At 32.9% G+C, this 24,290-nt stretch overlaps 2 protein-coding genes across 8 annotated transcripts; both read left to right on the forward strand.

Moving 5' to 3' along the window:
* Positions 1 to 1,833: 1,833 nt before the first annotated feature.
* On the forward strand, positions 1,834 to 5,607 carry LOC100783343 (probable E3 ubiquitin-protein ligase ARI2). 2 transcript variants are annotated; one of them, XM_006592053.4, is made up of 7 exons: positions 1,834 to 2,201; positions 2,681 to 2,713; positions 2,808 to 3,084; positions 3,265 to 3,745; positions 3,869 to 4,414; positions 4,495 to 4,628; positions 5,037 to 5,607. In XM_006592053.4, the coding sequence occupies exons 1-7, from the start codon at positions 2,079 to 2,081 to the stop codon at positions 5,039 to 5,041; spliced, it is 1,599 nt and encodes a 532-aa protein (XP_006592116.1). In that variant the 5' UTR covers positions 1,834 to 2,078; the 3' UTR covers positions 5,042 to 5,607. The 2 variants fall into 2 exon arrangements, with proteins under 2 accessions (XP_006592116.1, XP_003541090.1); XM_003541042.5 differs by having other exon boundaries at positions 5,109 to 5,607.
* Positions 5,608 to 15,101: 9,494 nt separating this feature from the next.
* Positions 15,102 to 20,430, forward strand: LOC100789011 (uncharacterized). Of its 6 annotated transcripts, none has more exons than XM_006592055.4 (12): positions 15,102 to 15,214; positions 16,075 to 16,191; positions 16,716 to 16,788; positions 16,960 to 17,043; positions 17,272 to 17,385; positions 17,480 to 17,914; positions 18,008 to 18,414; positions 18,629 to 18,728; positions 18,825 to 18,884; positions 18,964 to 19,050; positions 19,180 to 19,308; positions 19,698 to 20,430. In XM_006592055.4, exons 2-12 carry the CDS (start codon positions 16,100 to 16,102, stop codon positions 19,998 to 20,000), a joined length of 1,884 nt encoding a protein of 627 aa, XP_006592118.1. In that variant the 5' UTR covers positions 15,102 to 15,214; positions 16,075 to 16,099; the 3' UTR covers positions 20,001 to 20,430. The 6 variants fall into 6 exon arrangements, with proteins under 6 accessions (XP_006592118.1, XP_006592117.1, XP_040863312.1 ...); XM_006592054.4 differs by having other exon boundaries at positions 15,198 to 15,928; XM_041007378.1 differs by lacking the exon at positions 15,102 to 15,214 and adding an exon at positions 15,337 to 15,928 and having other exon boundaries at positions 17,281 to 17,385.
* Positions 20,431 to 24,290: the final 3,860 nt, after the last annotated feature.

Consider the following 24,290-nt stretch of genomic DNA (forward strand, 5'->3'; position numbering starts at 1 on the left):
CTAATTAAAATAAGAGTAACAATAATATGACAATAGTAATGACAATAATAATAACATGATCGACATTAGTGATGGCGATAATGATAATTAGTATTTTGAATACTTTAAGATTTTGTATATTAAAATGTTACCTGTGCATAGACCTTTTCTGTGTTGATGTAGGTTTTTTTTTTTTTTGAACATATTGTGTACTATCCGACCACATGTTGAACCATTCTCTCGTTGCCTGCATTCTATCAAGCTTACTTCTTGCCCTCCCATTTGGTCGTACCATGTAAACTCCCTTCCCACACCATATCTATCTTCTAACTCCCTCCCATCAATGAAGAGTTAAACTCTTCCTTCTCGCCTAGATATAAAAAGAAAGCAAGTGAAGTATATACAAAGATCTAGATATAAAACTCTGGTGGAGGATGATGTATTGAATGTGAAGGACGATTTTAATAGGGTGTGGAATAAATATGTCCACTTTAAGGTTTTCACTGCATAGGTGGAGGTTTATGTGAAAGAGAGTCTCATCTAAGAATAATTTATGTTGTAGGAGAATAATACCAAAATAAGAGATAGTTTGGATTCGTTTTGGCAATCAATTAGAATTTGGGGCTTACCTTTTCATTCAGTGTTCTTGTGCTAATGCAATGTTTGAAATGATTAGGCATTTCACCAATACTTCATTAGGAGGTGGGTTAACATTTCTACCAGGTTTAGGGGTTGTTACGGGTTCATGGTGTTGATGTAAAAAGGGGTTAAATATTGGTTGGCACTATAGTGGACCATCTGAAATGCAATAAACAAATTAATTTTTAATGCAATAGACATGATTAAAAATATTATTTATTTATTTATCATAATTTTTTTATTGCATTTATTATAAATTTTAAATATATAAATTAAATATTTATTGCTCATAACAAAATATTAATTATTTATTCAAACAAACCACATATCGTGAATATCTTCTACTCCATTTTCCTAAGAAACGCATGTAACTTATTTCCCTTGCATTAGATGTACTTCAGTTATTTATTTATTTTTTTATCAAGACAACTTAGTTGCTAAGTTGTCAAAATCTTAACAAATTTCTTAATTTTTGATTTTTTTTTTAAATTCTGCCACATCTTTTAGATTTTTATAAATTACAAAAAAAAATTAATAAAACAAACAAACAAAGTTCTTAATGTTCTGAATCTCAAATTGTTTTTTTGTAAGAGGAATCATAAATTATGAAATAATGTTTACTAATTACAAAGGAAAACGTTATAAAAAATAGGCAAATTTTCAAATAATATTTTTTTATAGGGAAAACAATGTAACCTGTACGCAAAAAGAAGCGAGGAAACAGGAAAACAGACAAACACTGTTATTGTAAAGTGAAATTCCCAAACCTCTTATTTTATTTTCTGTTCTGATAATTTTTTTGAAGAATTTTGTTCTAATAAAAATTAAAAAAGAAAAAATGAAGTAGAGACTTGGGACAACCAATGAAATTAGACTTCAAAAAGAGGAAGCTAAGAATTAATAAGTATATCTTAGGAGAAAAATATCTTATATCAGATTAAATAATTAAATTTAAATTGTATAATTATATATGAGGATTAAAATTTAATGTTAAAATGTTAAATGATTTTAAAAAAAAATTTACATATGATTACATAATATTAATATTAAATATTGAGGATTCATATTTAATTATAAATTGCAAGTTTAATCATCTTATCTTATAATATTTTCCTCTCATCTTATATGTCATCAATTATTTATATTTATTATTCAATACAATAATCATCCTTATCATTAATAATATTTTTTAGATTATATAAAGCAAAGCAAGTGCAAAAACTTGCAAAGGTAGAAGGAAAGGTCGTTTCTCTCTCTTACTCTCTCTCTTTCTCTGCGTGTGTTCGTGCGTGGAGTGCCGTGTGTGTAGCCGCGTTCTCTATTGCCGGCGTTCTCGTCGGAATTTCCTTTATTGATTTTTCCGATCACCGGATTCGATCCAATCCCTAATCCCTAATTCTGCGATTCCATCAATTGAAATTGAATAGCCATTGAATCGTTTCGTTTCGGAGGTGGCGGATATGGACGATTACGCGAGCAGCGACGAGGATTACCATTACGACTCCGATCAGGAGGACTCCGTCGAGGCCTACGAAAACGACGAGAATTACGCCTTGCTTTCTTCCAAGGGCCCCACTACTAAGGTATACGATACGCCGTTTTGGGGTTATTCCAATTTTTATTCTTCTTCTTCTTCTTCTTATGTGAAAAACCCTCACTTATTGAATTTTCTTCTCGCGATGATTTACGTCCGTGTTTGTTTATGTGTGTTTGTTTTTTTATTTTTTTATTATTGTATTGGGTTGTGAATTGATTTTTTTCTTCCTTAAGTGCATTATATTTGGTGTTGTATTGAGATAGTTCTGTTGAAAATAGGGCTTTTAAAACTATTTTTCGACTGTGAGCGTTTGGGGCTTTGTTGAATTCGATTGTGGGTGCTGAATTTGTGGTTGGAATTTGAAGGTTTTCTATATGATTGGAATCCCCCTTTTTTTTACTGTTAGTTGCAATTTTTTTGGGTTGTGTGATTCTATGATTAATTTTATTGTGTGAAGCTGGGTTCTTTGTGTTTTTTCCTTGCACTGACAATGTTCTGATGAACGAACTCCTTTGGCTTTTGCAGGTGATTACAAAGGAATCACTGCTGGCTGCACAGGTAACATGAGGGAAAAAAATATCACTTTGTGTTTTGTTTGGGTAAATTATACTTTTTAGGTTTTTCTGAGATCACAACCCACATTTTTTTGCAGAAGGAGGATTTGCGCAGAGTGATGGACATGCTATCGGTGAGAGAGCAACATGCTCGTACTCTGCTTATTTTTCATCGTTGGGATGTGGAGAATCTGTTTGAAGTGTATGTAGACAAGGGGAAATCATTTCTCTTTGCTGAAGCTGGTGTTAGTGTGGATGAACATCGTGACTCTGACTCACCTGTTCCTCCTGATTTCATGTGCAACATTTGTATGGATGAAGTTCCTAGTAGCAAAACAACGAGAATGGACTGCGGTCACTGCTTTTGCAACGGCTGTGAGTCTTTGTTTTTTTATTCATGGCCTTTGGTTTTCTAAAATTTCAGATGTGTTAGGTGGATGGTGTGGCTGTTTTTCATTTGTAACCCTGTAGTAAGGGTCTATCTCCGCCACACAAATGAAAATTCATGCAAACTTCATTTATGAGCTTCTTTTGTGTTTGTGTCTCTTTTTACAGGTTGGATAGAGCATTTTATTGTCAAGATAAATGAGGGTCAAAGTAAGCGCATTAGATGCATGGAACACAAGTGCAATTCCATATGTGATGAAGCTGTTGTAAGAACTCTACTCAGTAGAGAGCACTCTCATATGGCTGAGAAATATGAACGCTTTCTGCTTGAATCTTACATTGAAGACAATAAGAGAGTTAAATGGTGTCCCAGCACACCTCATTGTGGGAATGCAATACGGGTTGAGGATGATGAACTGTGTGAGGTAGAATGTTCATGTGGTGTACAATTTTGTTTTAGTTGTTTGTCAGAAGCACACTCCCCTTGTTCATGTCTGATGTGGGAGCTTTGGGCTAAGAAGTGTCGAGACGAATCAGAAACTGTTAATTGGATAACTGTTCATACAAAACCATGTCCAAAGTGTCACAAACCAGTGGAGAAGAATGGTGGCTGTAACTTGGTTAGCTGTATCTGTGGCCAAGCTTTTTGGTGAGCTTTCCTCCTTCCTGCATCAAATATTTCACCCAACTTTTCTCTCTTCATTGCCACCTTTGACTATGAGTTGACATTTGCTTGTGTTTTTTTATAATCATTTTCTCCCTTTTGGTGCAGTTGGTTGTGTGGTGGAGCTACCGGCCGAGAGCATACTTGGTCAAGTATAGCTGGTCATAGCTGTGGTCGCTACAAAGAGCAAGAAAAAACAGCTGAACGTGCAAAGAGGGATCTATATCGGTATATGCACTATCATAACCGGTATAAAGCTCACACAGACTCCTTTAAGATTGAAAGTAAACTGAAAGAGACTATACAAGGGAAGATTTCCATTTCAGAAGAAAAAGATTCTACACTCAGAGATTATAGCTGGGTAAATAATGGACTCTCCAGACTTTTCAGATCTAGGCGAGTCCTATCATATTCATATGCATTTGCATTTTATATGTTTGGAGATGAGCTTTTTAAGGATGAAATGACAGACGCTCAAAGGGAAATAAAACAGAACTTATTTGAGGATCAACAGCAACAGCTTGAAGCAAATGTTGAAAAGCTCTCTAAAATTTTGGAGGAGCCTTTTGAAACCTTTTCAGATGACAAGGTTGTTGAGATAAGGATGCAGATACTCAACCTTTCTACAATTATTGACAAACTTTGTCAAAAAATGTGAGTGCTGATTTAAATAAGGTCCTGGTACATCACTTACTTTTGGTATTGATAGTTGTGAATTCTGATATTTGATGCAGGTATGAATGCATCGAGAATGATCTATTGGGTTCTCTCAATCTTGGCATTCATAGTATTGCTCCATACAAGTCAAAGGGCATTGAGAGGGCATCAGAACTTTCAGTTTGCTGGAACAACAAAGTCAATAATACTGGTAAATGCCTTTTGTGGGGTTTGTTTGAATAATTAACTGGACCAAAACCTTTTCGTGTTAGCATTGCCATTTTTTTGTGTGATACCTCTCATGGCTCATTAACGGGAAATTGAGTGAGCCAATTTTGATGGTTTGATCACTTTTATGTTTTGATTTGTTGCTTCCGTTCTTTTGTTATGCATTTATTTTGTGGCTGTGTTGGGGTTTTGATAGACTGATTTAATCTGTCATAAAGTGTTAAATTTGTATACGAGGTTACATATATAAATTTTGCTTATGGTGCTTATTGTAGATCTTATTTTGTTTGTTGTTATCTACCAACATGGAAATATGGTGGCAACTCAAATTTATATTTTTAGCTGTCTTATTCTATTATGTTATGAATGTTCTTATGTATGTCTTCTTCAGTTTGACTTTGTGGATGCTCATCAGAAATCTTACTGAGTGAAAAGGATTATTGTATATATGCTGCAAGCGTAGGTGTAACAGAAGAACTTGATCGACCATCTGGATCAGGGAGTTCAGAGGATAGTGGATGCTCTTCTCGTAAGCGTCCTAGAAAAGAGGGTCTTGGAGGAGGTGGTTTTTTTGATCTAAACTTGCCAGCAGAGTTTGTAGACAGAAATTGACTTTGAAGGACACCTTATTATACGTACAGGCGTACAGGTCTAACAACATAAAATTGCTTTGCTGCCTTTGGAAGGAAGGAATTATTCTTTTTGGATTTCACACCCCATTTGCTTTCTCATATCTTTCTTTTAGCCATATGTCTCTGCTGAGATAAGATATGTTTCCAAAGTTTCTTATTCCTATGCCATCTACCTTTCTGTTTGAAATCCTAGCGCTGTATATAGATACCTTGGCATTTATTTGCTAGTAGTTTTATGTAAATGGCTACCTTGAGGACAACTTCTAGGGTGCTTTTATTCCTATCTTATGGAGTTATTATAGGTGGAGGTAACTTCACTGATTTTTCTTCTCTCATGTTTACATTATTTTTCTGGTTTAAGTTACAATTTTCAAACGATTTCGACTATTCTTATTCGTTTCGTTACTAGATCGATCATTGCACTCGTTGCAAATTCTAATGCCTTTATGTAACAAAACAAAGATTACTCTATTATTTTCAAATTTGTTCAAAAGCTGATGTTTTAGAAATTAAAAAGTTGATGTTTTTCCGACTATACCCTTCGTTTAAAACAAAGTGAGTTACTTTTATATTAATAAATAACACTTGATTTTTACAAGATAGTGTAGTGTGGAGCATTTATAACTATATCACTTAGCTCAAAGATATACCACCCTTTCAAACACTCCATTGCGTATATCTAAAGAGGTATAATGGATATAGGAGGGGGGCGGTTAGAATTATAGAATACAACTATAAGCAAGGTAACCTAAATTACTCTGCATTTCATGTTTACTGTTAACTTATTGGTAAGTCATGCAAGCTTAATTATTAAGCTATGAGAAGGAGTAGAGAAGGAAAAGATAAGGAATTCGAAATGTGAAATTTGAAGTAACGCAAAGAAAAAGATAACAAAAATAAATAAATAATAATTTAAATGCAAAAAAAATGAAATTAGAATGTGATAATGTTGAGATCAAGTATGTCAAACTACCCTTGATGTAATATTAATGTTTTTTTTTATTAAATTTTTTTTCAATTTCCACTTACATTTACTAAGACACTCAACTAGGATCCCTTGCGATGAAGAGTTTAATTTATCTATTCTCTCTCTCAAATCCCTTTGTAAAAATTGAATAGTAAATTGCATGAGAGGCAAAACAAAGTCACTCTATCTCTAGCCATAAATTGTTTAGATGTTCTCTTCCCGTTCTTTAGAAATTATCATCTTTCAATGTATAACCCTTAAAATTAATGTAGAAGAGCAGAAAAAAAAACAATAGAAACAACATTTAATAGATAATAAGAACAATTTTAGGCTTCCAATAATGTGGGTTTAACTTCGTCATGAGAAATTTTACACGTGCCAATATGGATGGAAGAAGGGCTGGATGACTAATAAAAAGAAAGGGAGAAATGACTAAAAAAGATGATTCTCCTAAGAAATAAATAGGCTTTGAATAATTTTGAGACTTGATATATTTTTTTCTTGTGTTTCCTTCTCTTTAATTCCAGATAACTTACTTTTCACGTAGGAAAAATATATCATATATTTTTTTAATTGACATCATTAACTAAATGGATGTTATGCAATTCTTTTAATTGACATCATTAACTCAAATGTACGGAAATGATGTCATTTACTATCGAGTGTTTCGTAGACCATGGCCTTATGATTTCATGTCATATGTTGTTATAAATTACTGATTTAGTTATAAGAAAAATAGTTTCTTCTAAACTCGTGTAATTAAATCCTTTTATGTTAAAACTAAAAATTATTACTAACTGTATGCAAATCTTAATAGAAAAACACACACCATCGCTTGAACACTTGTAATCTTGTAATAAGAATATTGTAAAAAAACAAAAATATAAGTGTACAGGCAATAGTGGGCTTTAAGAATATTGTAAAAAATAATTGGGTAACAAAAATAATTTTTTAGGTGTGATTAAGAGAAAAATATAGGTATATGCTTATATAATTTTTTATTCTTAGATTTACTTTTTATTGTTAGGATTGCTTTTTTCAAATTCAACTCAATAAATATAACCTTAATTCGAACCTCTACTCAATTCCTACTTGAGCTATAAGCCCATGTGCCATCTCTGGCAAGTGGAAATTGATTTCTACTCAATCCATTTGTTTGGGCAAAACTCCTTAACAACCCGCAATGGAAATTCATAAGCAAATGGATTGTGTAAAAGGGCAGATGCCATTTTTTACTAATTTATGCAGCCACCCAATACAAAAATCCAGATTCTGGAAGTTCCTGATGCGTATTTATTATATTTTATTTAATTTTAGTTATTTTATTTTATTATAAAATATTTTGAATAATTTTTAATTTTTTTTATCAGGTTAAAAATCTGTTATTGCAGGTAATTTTACTCCCTCACCGGCGAGGGAGGGATTTTAGGATTTCACCCTAGAATCCACCGGCAAAGCAGTCTATATATCATCAAGTTTATATCAGTGAAGTATTTTTTGCAAATCACAATTTACATAGTAACAAAAAAGAGAGCAAAATTTAACTTTTTGCAATATACACTCTGCAAATGCAAGAATAATTGTGATAATGATGGTGCTATTTCTGATGTGTTTTTTTAGAGTATTTCAAAGAGTCCAAGTCATATATGCGTCAACATTTGTTTAGAGCTTTCAAAGGCATGACTCATGAGTGTGCATGAATGAGATTGGAAACTAAATGAATTTGGTGTAGTGCAAATCTTCGAATTTCCTCTCTTGCACTCAAAATGAGCCTCAGATTTTTTTCACCCTTCAATTATTTTCAGAAATTTCATTTAATTTTAAAGTTTCTTTTTGACAGACTTAATTTTAAAGTTGAGCTTATATGAAAATAGATTTTTTAATCTGAAATGATTTTATCCAAAATTAATATTTATTTAATTCTCGAATTTACTTAAACCAATATTTTTTTTTTACATATAAACCAATATTATTTAGAAAACCTTTTTAATGATAATGATTAACCCTAATTTTGCAACTACGCTTCATCCCTCTACCTCTCTCAAATTTCTTAATTGCTGGCAATTTAAGTTTGTTAGTTCCGTGACCTTGATTATCATTGACAGGAATTTGTTAAATTCTGGGAAGCTTTGAAAGCTTATAAGCTATATATAAGTTATATATAGGTTAAGAGCTAAAAGTTAGTTAAAAGCTTATAAAAAATTAACTTATTTAATTGAAATAATTTGGTAAGATTAGTTTATAAGTTAACTAATAAATGTTAAACGATGTAAAAAGACATTTAATATTTTTAAAATTTTAATTTTAATAACTTTTCATCTTAAAAAGTAGGATAATAATTTTTTAAAAATTTTATATTACAAAAAAATGATAAAACTAAATTTTTAATTTTTTGGAAAAGTAAAATTAAATTAAATTAAATTTATTAGAATTATATTGTTTAAAATCGTTTTTAACATTTAAATACTTTATTAATAATACCATGTTAAAACAAAAAATAAAAAAAAATCTTCATAAATTTTATTAAACATTATTTTTTTTATTTGTACAACAAAAACTTGAATATATACGTCTCTCACTTGTATAATTATAAAAAATAACGAACAAAAAAAAAGAGAATTTTTAAATTAAATAAAAGAGTAAAATGAAATTTAAAATAAAATAGTAAGAATAAAATTAAAAAAAAATAGTAACTTATAAGCTAGTTTATTTTCCATAAACTATTTCAAATAAGTTATTAGTTTATGAAAATTAAGCTCGTGCACTAAGTGAATTTATTTTAATAAAAAAAACTTATAAACTAATTAAAGAAATTTATAGGCTTACCAAACATAATACTTAAACATAAGTGTTTGAAGACAACATTATAACTATTGCACATCTCAGATTTTTCCACTTGCATATTTTTTGGCTACGATATTTACAATTTCTAAGATCATATCATGGGCAATTTGGCATGGATTTAGATATTCTCGTATTGTTAAGTAGCATTATATTAAAAGAATAATAGACCCAAAGTTAATTATGGTAAGTTTTTATTTGATAAAAAAAGGACTTTTTCTTTCTAAAATAATCATACCGTATTACTCATTTCGGCATGAATTTGCTTGTCGTTGCCAACATTTTGTCTGTGTTACTGGTTTCCAATTTCCGTGCCTTTTGTCTCTCTATCTCTCTCTCTCAGTCTCACCAATCTCAACGATAAGATTCTGTTTGCTCTGTTTTGTGTTGAAAGAAACTTCGGTTACTTTCTGACAAGATTATAAAATGTTACCAACCCCAATATATGCATGCATTGGTTCCATATACTAAGAGAGGTGCAGCAGCTCACTCATTAATTGATGCATTAACAATATCAGTAAATGATTCGTTTAATAAGTTTTCCTATTGATCTATGTGCCTATACCAAACTTTAAAGCTCAATAGTAACACAAGTATTCTAGTTAACAAGAGTATCAATTTGTCATAAAGAATAAAGTTAAAATAAAAGTTTAAGTGTCGAGTTAATATTAACTTTGTTTGTATTTGAATTAATGTATAACCAATTTACAAACAAGAGATAAGAAATTGTGATAGATAAGAAGAAAAAAAGAATTTGAAATTAAAAAGATAAGAGTAATAAAATAAAGAGTTAATGCAAAAGATAATTTTAGAATTTAAATATGATGGGTCTATCATGCTTGAATATGCTTGATGTGATATTAATATTTTTTTCTATTAAATGCTTTCACAATTTCTACCTACATTTAGTCAAACACTCAACCTCGATCCCTCATAATGAAGAGCTCAATTGCAAAATCTCTTTGCAAAGATTGAATAGTAAATCACATGAAGCATGAAAATGTATGCAAAGACAAAACAAAGTCACTTTATTCCTAGCAATGAATTGTTTAGATGTTATTTCCCAGTTTTTTAAAAATTACTATTTCCTAATGTATAACCCCTAAAACTAATGCGTGGATGATCAGACCATACAATAAAGATGACGAACAGAAAAGAAGAAGCAATAGAAATAGAAATTGCATTTAATAGATAATAAGAGTAGTTACATTACAAGAGTGTTGGCTGTTAGGCTCCCAGCAGAGAGGGTTTAACTTCTTATGACCATGAGAGACTTTACACTTCAGGATGAAAGAAGGGGTTGGATAACTAGAAAGGGAGGAATAGCTAGAAAAGGAGGGTTTTCCCTGTGAGATAGGCTCAGGCTTTAGATAACTTTAATAGAGAACTCTAAGACTCGTGTGTATTTCTTTTCTGCTTCCTACTCATTTTATAGGCCTAAGGTAACTATTCATGCTAACTTCACGCATAGTGTGGGCTTTTGCACGCCTTTGGACTTTTTCGTGGGTCATCTTTGCGCTAAGCCTGGGCTTGCCCGCTAAGCGAGGGTGCGCGCTAAACTTGGATTGCACGCTAAGTGAGTTGTCCAATTCTTTTAACTTTTCTTCAAGATTTTTTCTTCCAGTTTTTGCATCAATTTTTCTCTAAAGCATTTAAAATCTTCTTATTTTGAATTCTACTAATAAAAAACTACAAAAATATTAATTTCTTCATTATTTCATTAAAAATAATAGTAAAGTGAAAAAATTGTAATTATTATTAGACAAAATTGATTATCAAATTAATTCAAATTTTCTAGTTATTACTAGCTAGTTGCAATGTTGCATATCTCTTCATAAATATAAAATTTCGTAAGTTGTTTGACCTTCTAATAATTTTTTGTACAATAGCTAAAGTTTGTACTGAATAAGGAGAGTATTTATTTAATAAAAAATATTTATTATTTTAAAATAAAAAAATTTATTCTCTCAATTTCTATGTCCACTTTAGTGATAGTAAACATATTAATAAATACAATTATATATTTATTTATATTAAAACTATTCTTAACTTCATATTAATCCAAAGGGTTGGTATTCTAAGATCACGTTGCGTTCACGTGAAAGACAATAATTTATTTAGCGAGAGAATTTGTATTCGATTCCCACAATATGTAAAGTTCCCTTGAACCAACAATACCTACGCACCACAAGTAAGATTAGTCTTTGGGTTGAGATATACTTGTGGTTCTTACCTAAGACAAAAAAAAAAAAAAAAAACTTCTTGATATTAGTTTCATAACTGATCCAAAGGACCGAAACTTGTAGAAATGGCTTGAGACCTTCATTGGAGAGCCGAAGACCCTAATTATGATGGTTAAAAAAATGGAGCAAGTATTTTTATTTTTTTAAGTAATTACACTATTTTTTTGGTATTAACCCTCCGATTCATTAGAAAAAATAAATTTTGACTAATTTTAAGTACGGTTGAAAGATAAATAAAACCTGACAAAAAATTATTTGTGTCAAAGATCTAATTTAGGTAAGTAAAGTCTAAAAAAAATTATTTTCACTATTAAATATTTAGTTAATGTCTTAAAAATATTTACTAGTTAAGATACTGATTTTTTTATATTAAAATTTTAACACAAGAATTTTTATTTATTGTATTCTTATTAAGTAGTACGAAAGCGAAAAATAATTGTGAGGCGAAAAATAATGACCTTATCTCATGACACATTAATTAGTTATGTTTGCACCAATTCTGAGGTATTGAAATTAGTAGAATTTTGGTTCGTTTTGGATTATTGAATGAAAGAGTCGTACTAAGCTCTGGTTTACATTATTAAAGCCACAAGTATGTCTGTCAGTTTCCTTTGAAAAATTGATAATGGTTTTGGTCGATCAGAGAGGTTAATTTCTAATTATTTATTTCTGTTTGTGTAGATCGGAGTCAGATACTCAGATTGGAGACTCCAAGCACAGGAAAATTGAATAGATGGACATTGGTTCTCCAGGTTTTGCGAGCCACAAGTCAACTAGAAACTTCGTGACATGTCAAAAAGTGCGTCAGAATTTAGAAGTTTTGCAAGAACCAAAATTGGTTTTAAGTTTTAACTTCTATGGTGCACCCATCTGACATATGGATCTTTTTGTTTTTACATTTTTATTGAGGTGTAGAAAAACAAATATATAGAAGATTTTTTTTTATTCAATCATATATAACCAATAACTGATTAATATAAACATGATAATCTGTTTTTATTTTTCCTTTTTTCTTGGACTTCTTTATCTTTGAATTGATATTACAGTGAACTCGTTGATAAGTATATCAAATTATCTAAAGTAACAAAATAAAATGAAAGTTTGAGTGTCAAGTTTACAAAAATTTTGTTTATACTTAGATTGATGTATATCTAATTTTCAAGCAACTAATGAATTAATTTAAATATTTGTGAAAAAGACAATAAAATAAAATTAAACTAATTATTTAAAATATGTAAGAGAATAAAAACAAACACTTGGAGTGTAGATAGATTTAGAATGCGAAGTTAGTCTACCTTACCAAAACTACTCTCAATGTAAGATTAATGATTTTTCTCTATTTAATATTATTGTAATTATCACCTACATCTATTCATTTACTCTAATCATGATCCTTTAAGTGAAAGAGCCTAATTTACCTAATCCCTTAAGAGATTAAGTTAATTAAAGTGCATTATAAACAGAGATGCATAAAACAAACTAAACAATGTCATTTTGTCCCTAGATATGAATCATTTAAATGTCCTTTCCCAATATTAGGAGATAAACATTTCTCAATGCCTAAATCCTAAAACATATACATGAATATGAATTATCAAGCCACAATCAATGAAATTAAGCACAGAAAAGGGACAATGAAATATAATTAATATTAAATAGATAGTAGAAAAAATTGCATCACGAGCGTTTGGTTGCTAGGCTCTAAACAATGAGAGTTTTAGTCTCTCATTGTCATAAAAGGCTTTACAATTACAAGAGGATGATGGAAAGAGAAGAGGAATGGAGAAGGGGGAAATGAATGATTCTTAATGGTTGATTCCCCCTATTCTTGCACGAATCCTAGCCTTTGTTTTCTATGGGAAGCTCCAATTTCGTGGATATTTAGTGTGTAGTTGTGTGTCATTTTCCTTTGTTTCCTCCTTTTTTTATAGACGCACTTAAATTATACACAACCTCGCTCTAAGCGCGACTACCGCGCCGAGCGAGTGAGGCGGTGGTCACACGCTTAGCATGTGACTCGCGTTAAACGCGCCTTCATGTATCAGACTTCTCCACATGACTTCTTTGCACTAAGCAAGTACTGCTCGATTGAGTGGCTGCGTTGCGCTGAAAGTCTTTAAATCTTCAACTTCTCGTCCAAATTTTCTTCTATGTTTCTGTAACAAATACACCATTAAAATGGTATAAATTTACCAATTTAACACTTAGAGGGCATAAATTCAAATGTTGTTAAAAATTCTAATTATAAACATAAAAAGAAGTAATAAAAGAGAGAAAATTTAACCATTTTTATATGACTTCATCATAAAATATACTATGCAGACCACTTATTACAAACCATCTCGCTGTTATGTTTTAATATCTCAATTCAGTTGCTTTTCCTTCACTAAACTACCCAATATATAAAAAATACTAATTGTCCAATTTCAAAAAATAAAAAAATGTGGACAAATAAACGTGCTTAGTTTTCCACTAATATATAACAAATTTGTTCCATGTTAAGAATTATTTCAGATTGATTGATGACATTATAAAGGAAATTTCACTTACCATACATGCAAATTAAACTAAAATAAAAAGAGGGTGGACATATTCTATTGTTAACTTGTAAAAAGTTCTTTCCATCTTTTATTTATGGTCAAAGATGGGGAAAAGAAAGCAGTGTTGATAAAAGGGTATTATTTGTCTAATGTAAAATGTGTACATAGTATTAACTAAGCAGTCATGCAAATATCCATCCCATTATTGTAACTACATCGAGACATTATTTTATGCTCTTCCCTACGTGTATAGCACCGTCTCCAATGACAAAAGGCAGGGCACTTTTTCCCACCAAATTCATTGACAATGCAAGAATTGGTTGTATCCAAGTTTCTCTATGAAATTAGACAAAAGACAACCCACCAAAACCAGTCACTTCATATCAAAAAACATACACTGGTTCTTCCTTTGACAATAAACTTTCAGCCCTTTTGAGGTGCTTTTCTATAAGTGCGTTTTCCTTTTTATTCCAAGTGACCAAACTCACTGTGTTTTCTTCTTCAATCTTCCCGGACGTTGGTAGCATCGCCTAGTGGAGGGGTCATGGGGGTAACACTATAAATACATGGTACAAAAATTAATTAATATTTTTTACACTCTCAAATTTATCAGCAAATTATGTAACAATATGTTTTTCTTTAATGGATTATGTAACAATTTGTTGAAACCACCAACAAGTGGATTGGGTCTTAGATTCGAATATGTATATAAAAAGATATGATAAAAGAAAGAAAAATTATTAAAAATGATCAGTTAAACTTTTTAGTAAAAATTAGTCTTTGTCAAAGCCTATAAATTTTTGGTACCTATGTTTTTTTTTTTTTCTGGATAAAAGTAAATACAAGAGAATTTATAACAACTTATACATATTATTTAACCAATTGAACTATACCTCCTACTTCTATACACCTATGTTAAAACTTCTTTGTATAAAATACTTTACTAATTAAGCACATCCCTTTAATCGTTATAACATTATAATTCTTTTGACAAATCTGACCAATAATTAGACTAAATACTTTCAAGATTAGGTAGTGAAGTTATTACCAATTATTACTAGTCAGTTTCACCTCTGACTGTAATAGGAGGATCGGGCCAAGTAGTCCAATTGGTAGGTAAAATTTGTTTGTGTTTAGTATAAAATAAATTTACCTTTATTCAATGAAGTCGAGGGCAAAAAGAAGGAAAATAAAAATGACTTGATCAATCTTCAAGGATACTACACTTTTACCATTTAAACCAAATGATAGTAAATGATTTGTGAGATGCATCACATGGGAGTTTGCTCTTGGAATGGCATAGAAAAGAAATCAAGTGCACGAGTGGATGGAACTGTGTGCATTATGTAAGTCCATTTGTCCAACAAACTGGCATCTTAATCACCACTCTGTATTTTGTCACTATGTTCCATTCTAAACGGTGAAGGTCTTGGCTTTTAGACACTGCTACAAGATAAAGGGAAAAACCAAACTGATGTGCTTCTTTTAATGCAATGCATAAAGCCAACCAGCACAAAAGCTTCAGAGTTGGTGTGCCTTTAAACATGCATGCAATACATTTGCATCATTGTTGATAGCATAATCTGCGATACACATATCTCAGTTTGCCTCCATGTTTCTTGTCATATCATTCTTTTCTAATCCCTAAGTTTTACTTTGAAATACATTCTACAAAAGCTATGACATGATTTTCCTCCTTTTAATGAAATGCAAAAACCACAACAACTTTTTCAAAGGCTTCCAAAAAGGTGGGTTGGTTAGTCATGTGAGAGTGAGAATAGTCAAAAAATAAAAAAAAAGGGTCTTATGAGCTTCACAGATTGTTTGTCAACAGCAGTATAGCACAAATATACCCTTGTTCTTGTCTTTGTAACATAGACCATAGTGGTTGAAAATAACATTTACCAGAGGTATATAAAAAAGGACAATGTGTTTTTGGAATTGAAATAGATATTAACTGAGAGGCTGTTTGGATTTTGAACCACCAAACTTGGTTCAGCTTTCCAAAAGCTTGTCTGTGTGAGAAGTCTCATTCCATCAGAGTGGAGATTCTGCTAATTGTAAGCGCAGCTATGCTTTAAAATTAATGTATTTTGGATGTATCTTTCTATTTTGACAATGTCACATTTATGAAACGTTGTCAATATCTGGTCCTGGTGTCTGCACTCTGCAGCATTTAATGGTCTTTTGGTGCATTCATTGACAGTGTTTAAGCCAATTCTGACACTAACATGCATGAAACAAAATGGCGCGATTCTGGTTTCAAGCAATTCAAGTTCATGGATCCAACCGTTTCAATTTCAAGTCGCAAGCGCCCCAACAGGTTTTTTTGCAGACACAATTCGTGTCCTACTTTCAACATTTTCTATTCTCTTTCTAGGATTTGTGTCTCTTTCTCATTTGAGCAACTTTTAGTCTTTCTAAACCAAATATATTGAAGAAAGAGTGGCAGTGACACACATCATCATAATCATCTTCTTCTTATTCTCCAGTATATTCACTTTTGAACCAAATAATGGTTCTTCAAGTTATCCATAATTTTTGCTGCTTCAGATTTATGTTACTAAATATAGGTAATCTTACTTTGTTTCACAAGATCATAACACTAGATTAACCTAACAGTTTATAGTTTCTAATATTGAATTTCACATTCCTGGAATACACATAATCATAAGTGAGTATTTTTTTCAAAAAACAAGGTTCAGTTTCATACTTGTTTCATCTACAATGCCAAAATTGGTCCTATGAGGAAGTTTTTTGTAATAGTTTTGCAGGCTAACAATGTTAACTTTAATGATGTTATGTGCTTCATTCCCTATTTTTGACATTTTTGTTAATGTTTGGCAGTGACCCAATGAAAAGGAGAGTCATGGGAGATGGATTAGAGAGCATCAGTGAAGCTTCTTGTCGGCCTGAAGTGGTATTTCTCCATCCCGCTCTCTCAGACCGCCTTTACCTTCTTGCTGCATATTTCTGAGCATTTTCGTTTGATTTATTAGCCCAGATTTTAGTATTCTCATAAAAAAATGAGTTTCAGATCATAGAAGCAAATACTCTCTTAGTAATTTTCTCTTTCTTCATATCACAAAAGGAGCTGGGGGAACTAAAGCAAAACATTGAATCCAAGAAGAGGCAATATCATAATATGGATCTTCAAAGTTCTTTGACTCAAGAGGTACAGTTCGTAGTAGTAAGCTTATGACTAGAGTCGTTTTTGAGTGGACGTTTCTAGTAACCTTAACAGGTAGCCATGCCAAGGAGGGTAGTATTGGAGGCAAGGATTAGAAGTGTCCTAGTTATACATGGCTTAGATAAGCCTTGAGCAAAAAAATTCAGTATTCATTTTATTTATTTGCATTTGGTTGATAGCTTTTCATAATATTTAGTTTTTGTATCTCTTAAGATTTTTCAGCTTCAAAAACGGTTACAGCAACAATTTGTGATACGACGTGCATTAGAGAAAGCATGTTATGTGCCTTTTTCACAGGATGCTACAATAGAAAATTCAATACCCAAGGTACAGTTACATGGAAGTTCAGTTTTATTCTCAATTGAAATTTTTGGATCTTGCTTCTGACTATCCATTATATACATCTCTTATGTAATTTTAGGCTGCAAAGGAACTGATTAAGGAAATTGGAATATTAGAATTAGAAGTTGTGTATTTGGAACAATACTTACTCTCTTTGTATCGGAAAAGATTTGATCAACAAATTTCAACTCTATCAACCAAGGAAAGAAGATTGGAATTAGCTTCAGACACTAAACAAGGAACATCTGCAGTGCCTGGCAATGATGCTATCTCTGACAAAGAAATTTCAGTTGTGCACTGTAGTAATGTCATTTCACCCAGAAATTCATCTGGGTTTAAGCTTAAGGAATTCAATAACCAGTTGGAAGCCGAAACTGGTTTAGACTCTAGTATTCATCGATGTCACTCTGCACTATCTCAACGAACAACATGCTCAATTGAAGCATCTCCTGGGAACATTGAGACTAAAGCTGCGATTGACTCTTACCATTCTCTACCATTATCCATGTTAGAGGTAAAGTATAATGAAAACCAGAAAATTGGTTACATCCTTTTATTTCTTATGCATGCCTCTCTAATATCTGGCTTCCAAATTTTATTTCACCAGCAAGCTCAGTGTGCTAAATCCAGTTCAACCAGCCTGGCAGAGCATCTTGGGAGTAGCTATGTTGATAATGTTCCAGAAACACCAAATTGGCTTTCTGAGGAGATGATTAAGTGTATATCAGCTATATATTGTGAACTTACAGAGCCTACTTCACTTGGTCATAAAAATGCTTCATCCCCTATTTCATTCCCATCTTCTGGTAACGAGTTATCTTCACAGAGTCAGGGTAGTAAGTGGGGATCACAATGGAAGAAGCATTCATCCTTCAATTTAAACTCCACTAACCCTTTCCATGTCAGAGGGTCCAAAGAATTTAGTGGAACTTATTGCTCAATGATAAGGATACAACAATTATGCACAGATAGCCAGAAATTAAAAGAAATTGAGTACATGCTACGAAGATTTAGGTGAGCCATCTTACAGTGCATATTCTTTTCTTATCTTGTTTTATTAAAATTCATTAGTTTCCTTTTAAATGATCTGTTAGTTGGATGAAGAAACTATGATGAAAATTGAAGTTATCAAAAGTAGTATAATGCACGACAATGTGTGTGGTATACCAATTTGGTTAGATGATTTCTTTTGTTTGATGGAATAACTTCATATCCTACTTTCTAGCAGGTCACTTGTTTCTCGGCTGGAAGATGTTAATCCTAGAAATATGAAGCATGAAGAAAAGCTTGCCTTTTGGATTAACGTGCACAATTCCTTGGCAATGCATGTAAAATTTCTAAATCTCTAATCTTCTTTATCTCATGCACGGTATTGCTCCAAATCAGTGAACCAATCGTATCATGTTGTTGTCTGTCCTCCACAGGCCTTATTAATTTATGGAATTTCAGCCAACAATGTTAAAAGAATGTCTTCGGTACTGAAGGTAAGTTTCTCATCCATAAAACTCCATGGAATTAACTGATATGTATGAATTTTTACTAAAATAAGCTAGGATATTTCAGGCCGCATATAACATTGGGGGACATACTATAAGTGTAGACCTGATACAGAACTTCATTCTGGGATGCAGATTGCCTCGCCCAGGACAGGTAAATATGATTTCCAGAAACTTCCAAGAAGACTGCATATTTCATTTACATATTAAACAAACTAGTTTAGCATTGATCAAATCCTGTTGACCATCTTAACATTGTATTGCACCTTTCTTTTTCTTCTAGTGGTTGCGGTTGTGGTTTCCTTCAATGACAAAACCAAAGGTTAGAGATGCAAGAAAAGGATATGCCATACATCGTCCAGAGCCTTTATTACTATTTGCTCTTTGCTCAGGAAGCCATTCTGATCCTGCGGTAGACTTCTGGTCTTTCTATACTTATTTCATAATCATATTTGACTATGTAGAAGGATATGTACAAACCTACATATTTTGTTCTATTTAGCTCTTCTCCGGGTAACTCAAGGAAACAGAAAATCCTACCTCTAAAGATGTATATTACTTGAAGCATTGACAATAGGTCTGAATATAAATGTTTTGAACAAGCGAAAGTTTTCAACAATAGATATGACTTAAGATTCTTACATTTATACAGTTCCAGCCTTCTTAGATTAAGGTTATAAATAATAGATATGACTCTATACTTGACATATGTGTAGCTTTCCACAGACCCCTGCCCTAAAGCAATCCTTTTACTGGTCATTTTCACATAATCTCACCTGATCTTGGTTGTAACCTTCTCAGGTACGTTTGTACACATCCAAGCGAGTCTTTGAGGAGCTACAATGTGCCAAGGAGGAATACATTCAGTCTACCATCACCATAAGCAAGGAACAGAAAATAGTTCTTCCAAAGATGGTTGATTCCTTTGCAAAAACTTCAGGTCTAGGAGCATCTGATTTGATGGAGATGGTTAAGCCTTATCTACCCGATTCTCAAAGGAAGAGCATTCAAGAGTTTCAATCAAAGACAAGCTGGAAAAGCATTGAATTAACCCCTCATAACTTCACTTTCCATTACTTGATTTCAACGGAACTAGCTTGGTAATGGCTTGCCTTGGTAGAAATCATGCATGTGTTTGGGTAGAATAATTGTATGTCTCCACCCATATCTATCCAAGACTTACATTTGATGGTAAGCACAGTTGTAATGTCAAGAAGGAAATGTGTCTGGCTCAAAGCATAACTGGTGAATAATAATTGTCTACCTTATATCTATGAAAATATTAAACTCAGAATGGCAACACTAAGGTGAGAGTCGGTAGCAGAGAAAGATGTATGTCGAATAGCAAGCAACAGTCTGGAAATTTTGGGAGCCTGGACTACATAATTTTTGCTGTATAATTCTATCTTAAGGTCCTTGTGTTTAAGTATTTTACTATAGCTATATTTTTTTCTTTCAATTTATGGATGTATATTCTTAATTCTTTTCCTCAGCATCTGCTTTGTCTGATGGATCAATCCCGAACACTTTTTCACAGTGTCTGCTCAGTAGAAATCATTATTGCCACCTATCAATACTAAGAAACACATTCTTGTGGCCTTATGGTCATACAGCATGAAAGGTGGCGAGAGATTAGAGAATCATTGAAAAAAAAAATCATTTACTCCAAAATTTTCTCAAATTTTAATTGTTCCTATAAGTTTTAGTTATCTAGATAGAACATAGTTTCTTCGTTTTCTTTATGGAGAGAAATTAATGAATTTCAATCTAAATTAAAATTTAAATCACATTACGGATGACATTATAAACCGACTAAAGTGATAGATTACTGAACTACCAAGAAATTCAGAAGGACACATGCTAATTCAGAAATCCTTCAGAGAAACACTTAACATGTAGGAGCAGCAAAACTACACAAGGTGTTGTTGCATGTCATGATCTCCATGGGTCCTTTTATCCACAAACTGCTTGTCCTTCCCTTCAAGGATCCACCTCTGCCTTGACAAGGTTGATGGTATCTGAACTTTATACCTACAGAATGTCTTTACAGCAACAGCAGCTCAAGAAGAGTAGCAAACCAGAAGCAAAAACATTGCAAGAGTCAACAACCAACTACAGATGCAATCAAGGAGCTGACTTTCTCCTAGCTCCTCACATGATTGAAAACCAAACTAAAGCATAAGAATTCAGGAACTGTTCCTATGATGCCATTCGTGCGCTTCAGATCACCATAGTAGAACCAGCATGATTAAGGGTGGAATGACCACGAACTTTCATAATAACTGAGTGTTAATCTTCCTTTATGTTCCATGTCACCAAATATGAGACACTGTTGGTCTTGTTACTCGTGTAGATTGTAGAACACCAACTTCTCTGTCTTGAATAACTGCCTTCACAGAATCTTTCATCTACCAAACCAAAACTCCACTTCAACAGGAATAAGCACTCCCCATATGTATCTCCATAAAACTTTGTGTTAAGATTACATATTATTCTGTTATTTATGATTAGATAGTAATTAGTGATTTAGTCCTTATTACTCATTATAAATGAAGGCTTAGTGTGATCATTCTTGACACACAACATTACAGAAATAACACTGTTATATGGTATCAGAGTTAAGGTTATTCTTGACACAGAAATAACGAGATTGTTCGGGACCTTTCTGCTTTGACCGTCTTTCGGCAGCCGTTTCTCCTTTCCCGACAACTTTTCCGTCAACCACCGGCAGCCCACTCTGCTTGTCGTCTTACTTTCGGCGACCTATTTCCACATTTTGGTGGACCTTTCTATTTGTCTCCCGTCTTCCGTTGACATGTTTCCATATTCAAGTGGACTTTTAAGCTCGTTGTCCCTCTTTCCGGCGATTTTTCTCCTTTTCCGGTGCATTTTCGGCATCCACCGCTGTTTGACGCCCTTTTCGTCTGGTGATCCCATCACCAGCATCGCCACCCATTGATTTACACGATGGTGGTGACGGCATCCTCATCGGAGCTTCGACGCTCTCACGTGCCTTCCTTTGCGCGCCAAATAGCATTTGAGCGCCCATTCTGGCGTGCCCGACAATATCTTTGGTGTCCGTTTCCGGTTTCAGGCTCCCTGAGCTAAGGCGCACAAAGCTCAGTTAGTTTCGGGCCATTCCGGGACTGTTTTGTTTGTTGTGCCTTATTTGTTTTGATCGCGTTTCGTGTTTCTGTTTTGCTTTTATCGTGGTTTTTGCTCTGTTCTCTTTTGGCAGACTTCCCAACACATTTTTGTTGGACCTCACGTTCGACCATTTTTGCTTATCCCAGAAGATCATCATGCTCTATACACGCAGACGATGCATCTTTAGCGAACAACCTTCAATTTCTATCAGATTTGACCACATTTGTAACAAGCTCTATACAAATGAGGTATATGCTGGGACTTGAGCGAAAGTGTTAAGATGAGATATTATTTTGTTATTTATGATTAGATAATAATTAATGATTTAGTCCTTATTACTCATTATTAGATTGATCTCATATAATCAATATTAATCCTATTTGCTCATTATAAATAAGAATTTAATGTGATCATCTTTTACACACAACATTACATTAAATAACAATGTTATAGTTTGCATCGTGATAGTTGATTTATAGGTCATTTTGCCAACTAGTGGTTGTGTTGATCTTTACTGCGTTTGCCAAGAAATACCGTGATAGGATAGGATGCAACAATATCAGATAAATTAACACGGGTTCAATTATTAATTTGTGAATACCTTGAGAAATTTACAGCAAAAACATACTGGACCATTAGGCTATAAAAATGCATACCTATGTATCTGTATGTATTTAAAGAGGACATGTCATATAGCTGGCAAATATATCATCATCCTTTCAATGCCTAAATTTGGGTAGTAAGATGATGAGTTGAACTAGGTGGGTGTAAAGCGAAGGAATCTTTGCCTCTAAAATCTGTCTTACATCTCTTCGAAATACACTTTAATGAAAAAAATAGTCTTCCAAACATTTTTGTTGCAGGACTATTATTCCCATTGACTATAAATCCAATTGCTTGCCGCAATAGTATCGGTGGTGGATCTAGGACCCAGAACTAGTGAAGGCAATTTATTTTTAAAAATAGTAGTGATTATAACCATCGTGATTTTAAATCATGGTCGTGGTTACAATTTGGCAATTGCAGTTACAATTTCGTTGCAATTCTTGATATTGTGGGAAAATATGATTGACACGGCTACAATTGCATTTGTGATGCGGTTACCGTAAGTCTAAAAAGATTTACATTGTGTCCACAATTGTGGTTGTGGACCACAGTTAAAAATCATAATTATCATACACATGAAATATGCAGTTGAATAAAGCGTAAAAGTAACTAGTGAGCTTAAAATAGAACAAAACACAAGACAAACTATCCAATAAAAAACAAAATTTGACAATGGCTGAAAAATTGGGGGTAGCGGGCCCAGATTATGAAGATAGGAGATGGCAAAAAATAACCACACTAATATATACATGTATTTTTCTCAAGGTCAGGAGGTGCATTTGCATCCCCTCAATCCTATGTAGGTCTGCCTATGATAGTATCTATAAGCATGCTGCATTGAATGGTGGTCTTATGATCCCTATATGGTAGAGCATCCAATTTTAGTGGCATTGGCTAGTTAACCATCAAAATATATCCTCAACATCACCCTGAATTTCATAAAGTTGCTTCTGTTCTGTGAAAAATAAATACAGTTTCCCATTCAAGCATGTCAAAGTTGAATATATTGCATCTGCTTTTGAATGAGACCTATCACCAGAAGTAAATACATTTAAACCATTTTCCACATATATACAGCTGCAACCAGCAAGCTTCTTAGCCTCGTATCCTCTCATTTTCTTTCTTATTCTTCCCATCTCGTCCCATTTCCCTTTGGCAGCATAGACATTGGCCAACTGCACATATCTAGATCCGTTATCTGCCTCAACTTTTAATAGTTCCTCGTCTGCCTGTTTGACAAGTGCTGCATCGCTGGACATCTGGCAAGCATTAAGAAATGCTCCCCAGATTGTAGCATCTATCTGTAAGGGAATCTTCCTCATGAATTCTACTGCCTTTTCTAGTTGATTAGCCTTTCCATACATATCAACCACACATGCATAGTGGTAAATCTCATGCAATATGTTGTAATCTTGTTCCATGGAAATAAAAAAATTGCTCTCCTAGTTCTACTAATCCATGGCGTCGACAAGCTGATAAAAGTGCAACAAAAGTGACTTCGTCAGGCTTGACACTTTTATTCAACATTTCCTGAAAAAGCTGAATTGCTTTATTTTCCAAACCATGATGAGCATAACCAGCTATCATGACATTATATAAGATTGCATCTCTATCACTACCAGTAACAAGTCAGAAGATTTT

This window comes from Glycine max, chromosome 12, assembly GCF_000004515.6.
Source record: "Glycine max cultivar Williams 82 chromosome 12, Glycine_max_v4.0, whole genome shotgun sequence".
NCBI lineage: Eukaryota > Viridiplantae > Streptophyta > Magnoliopsida > Fabales > Fabaceae > Glycine > Glycine max.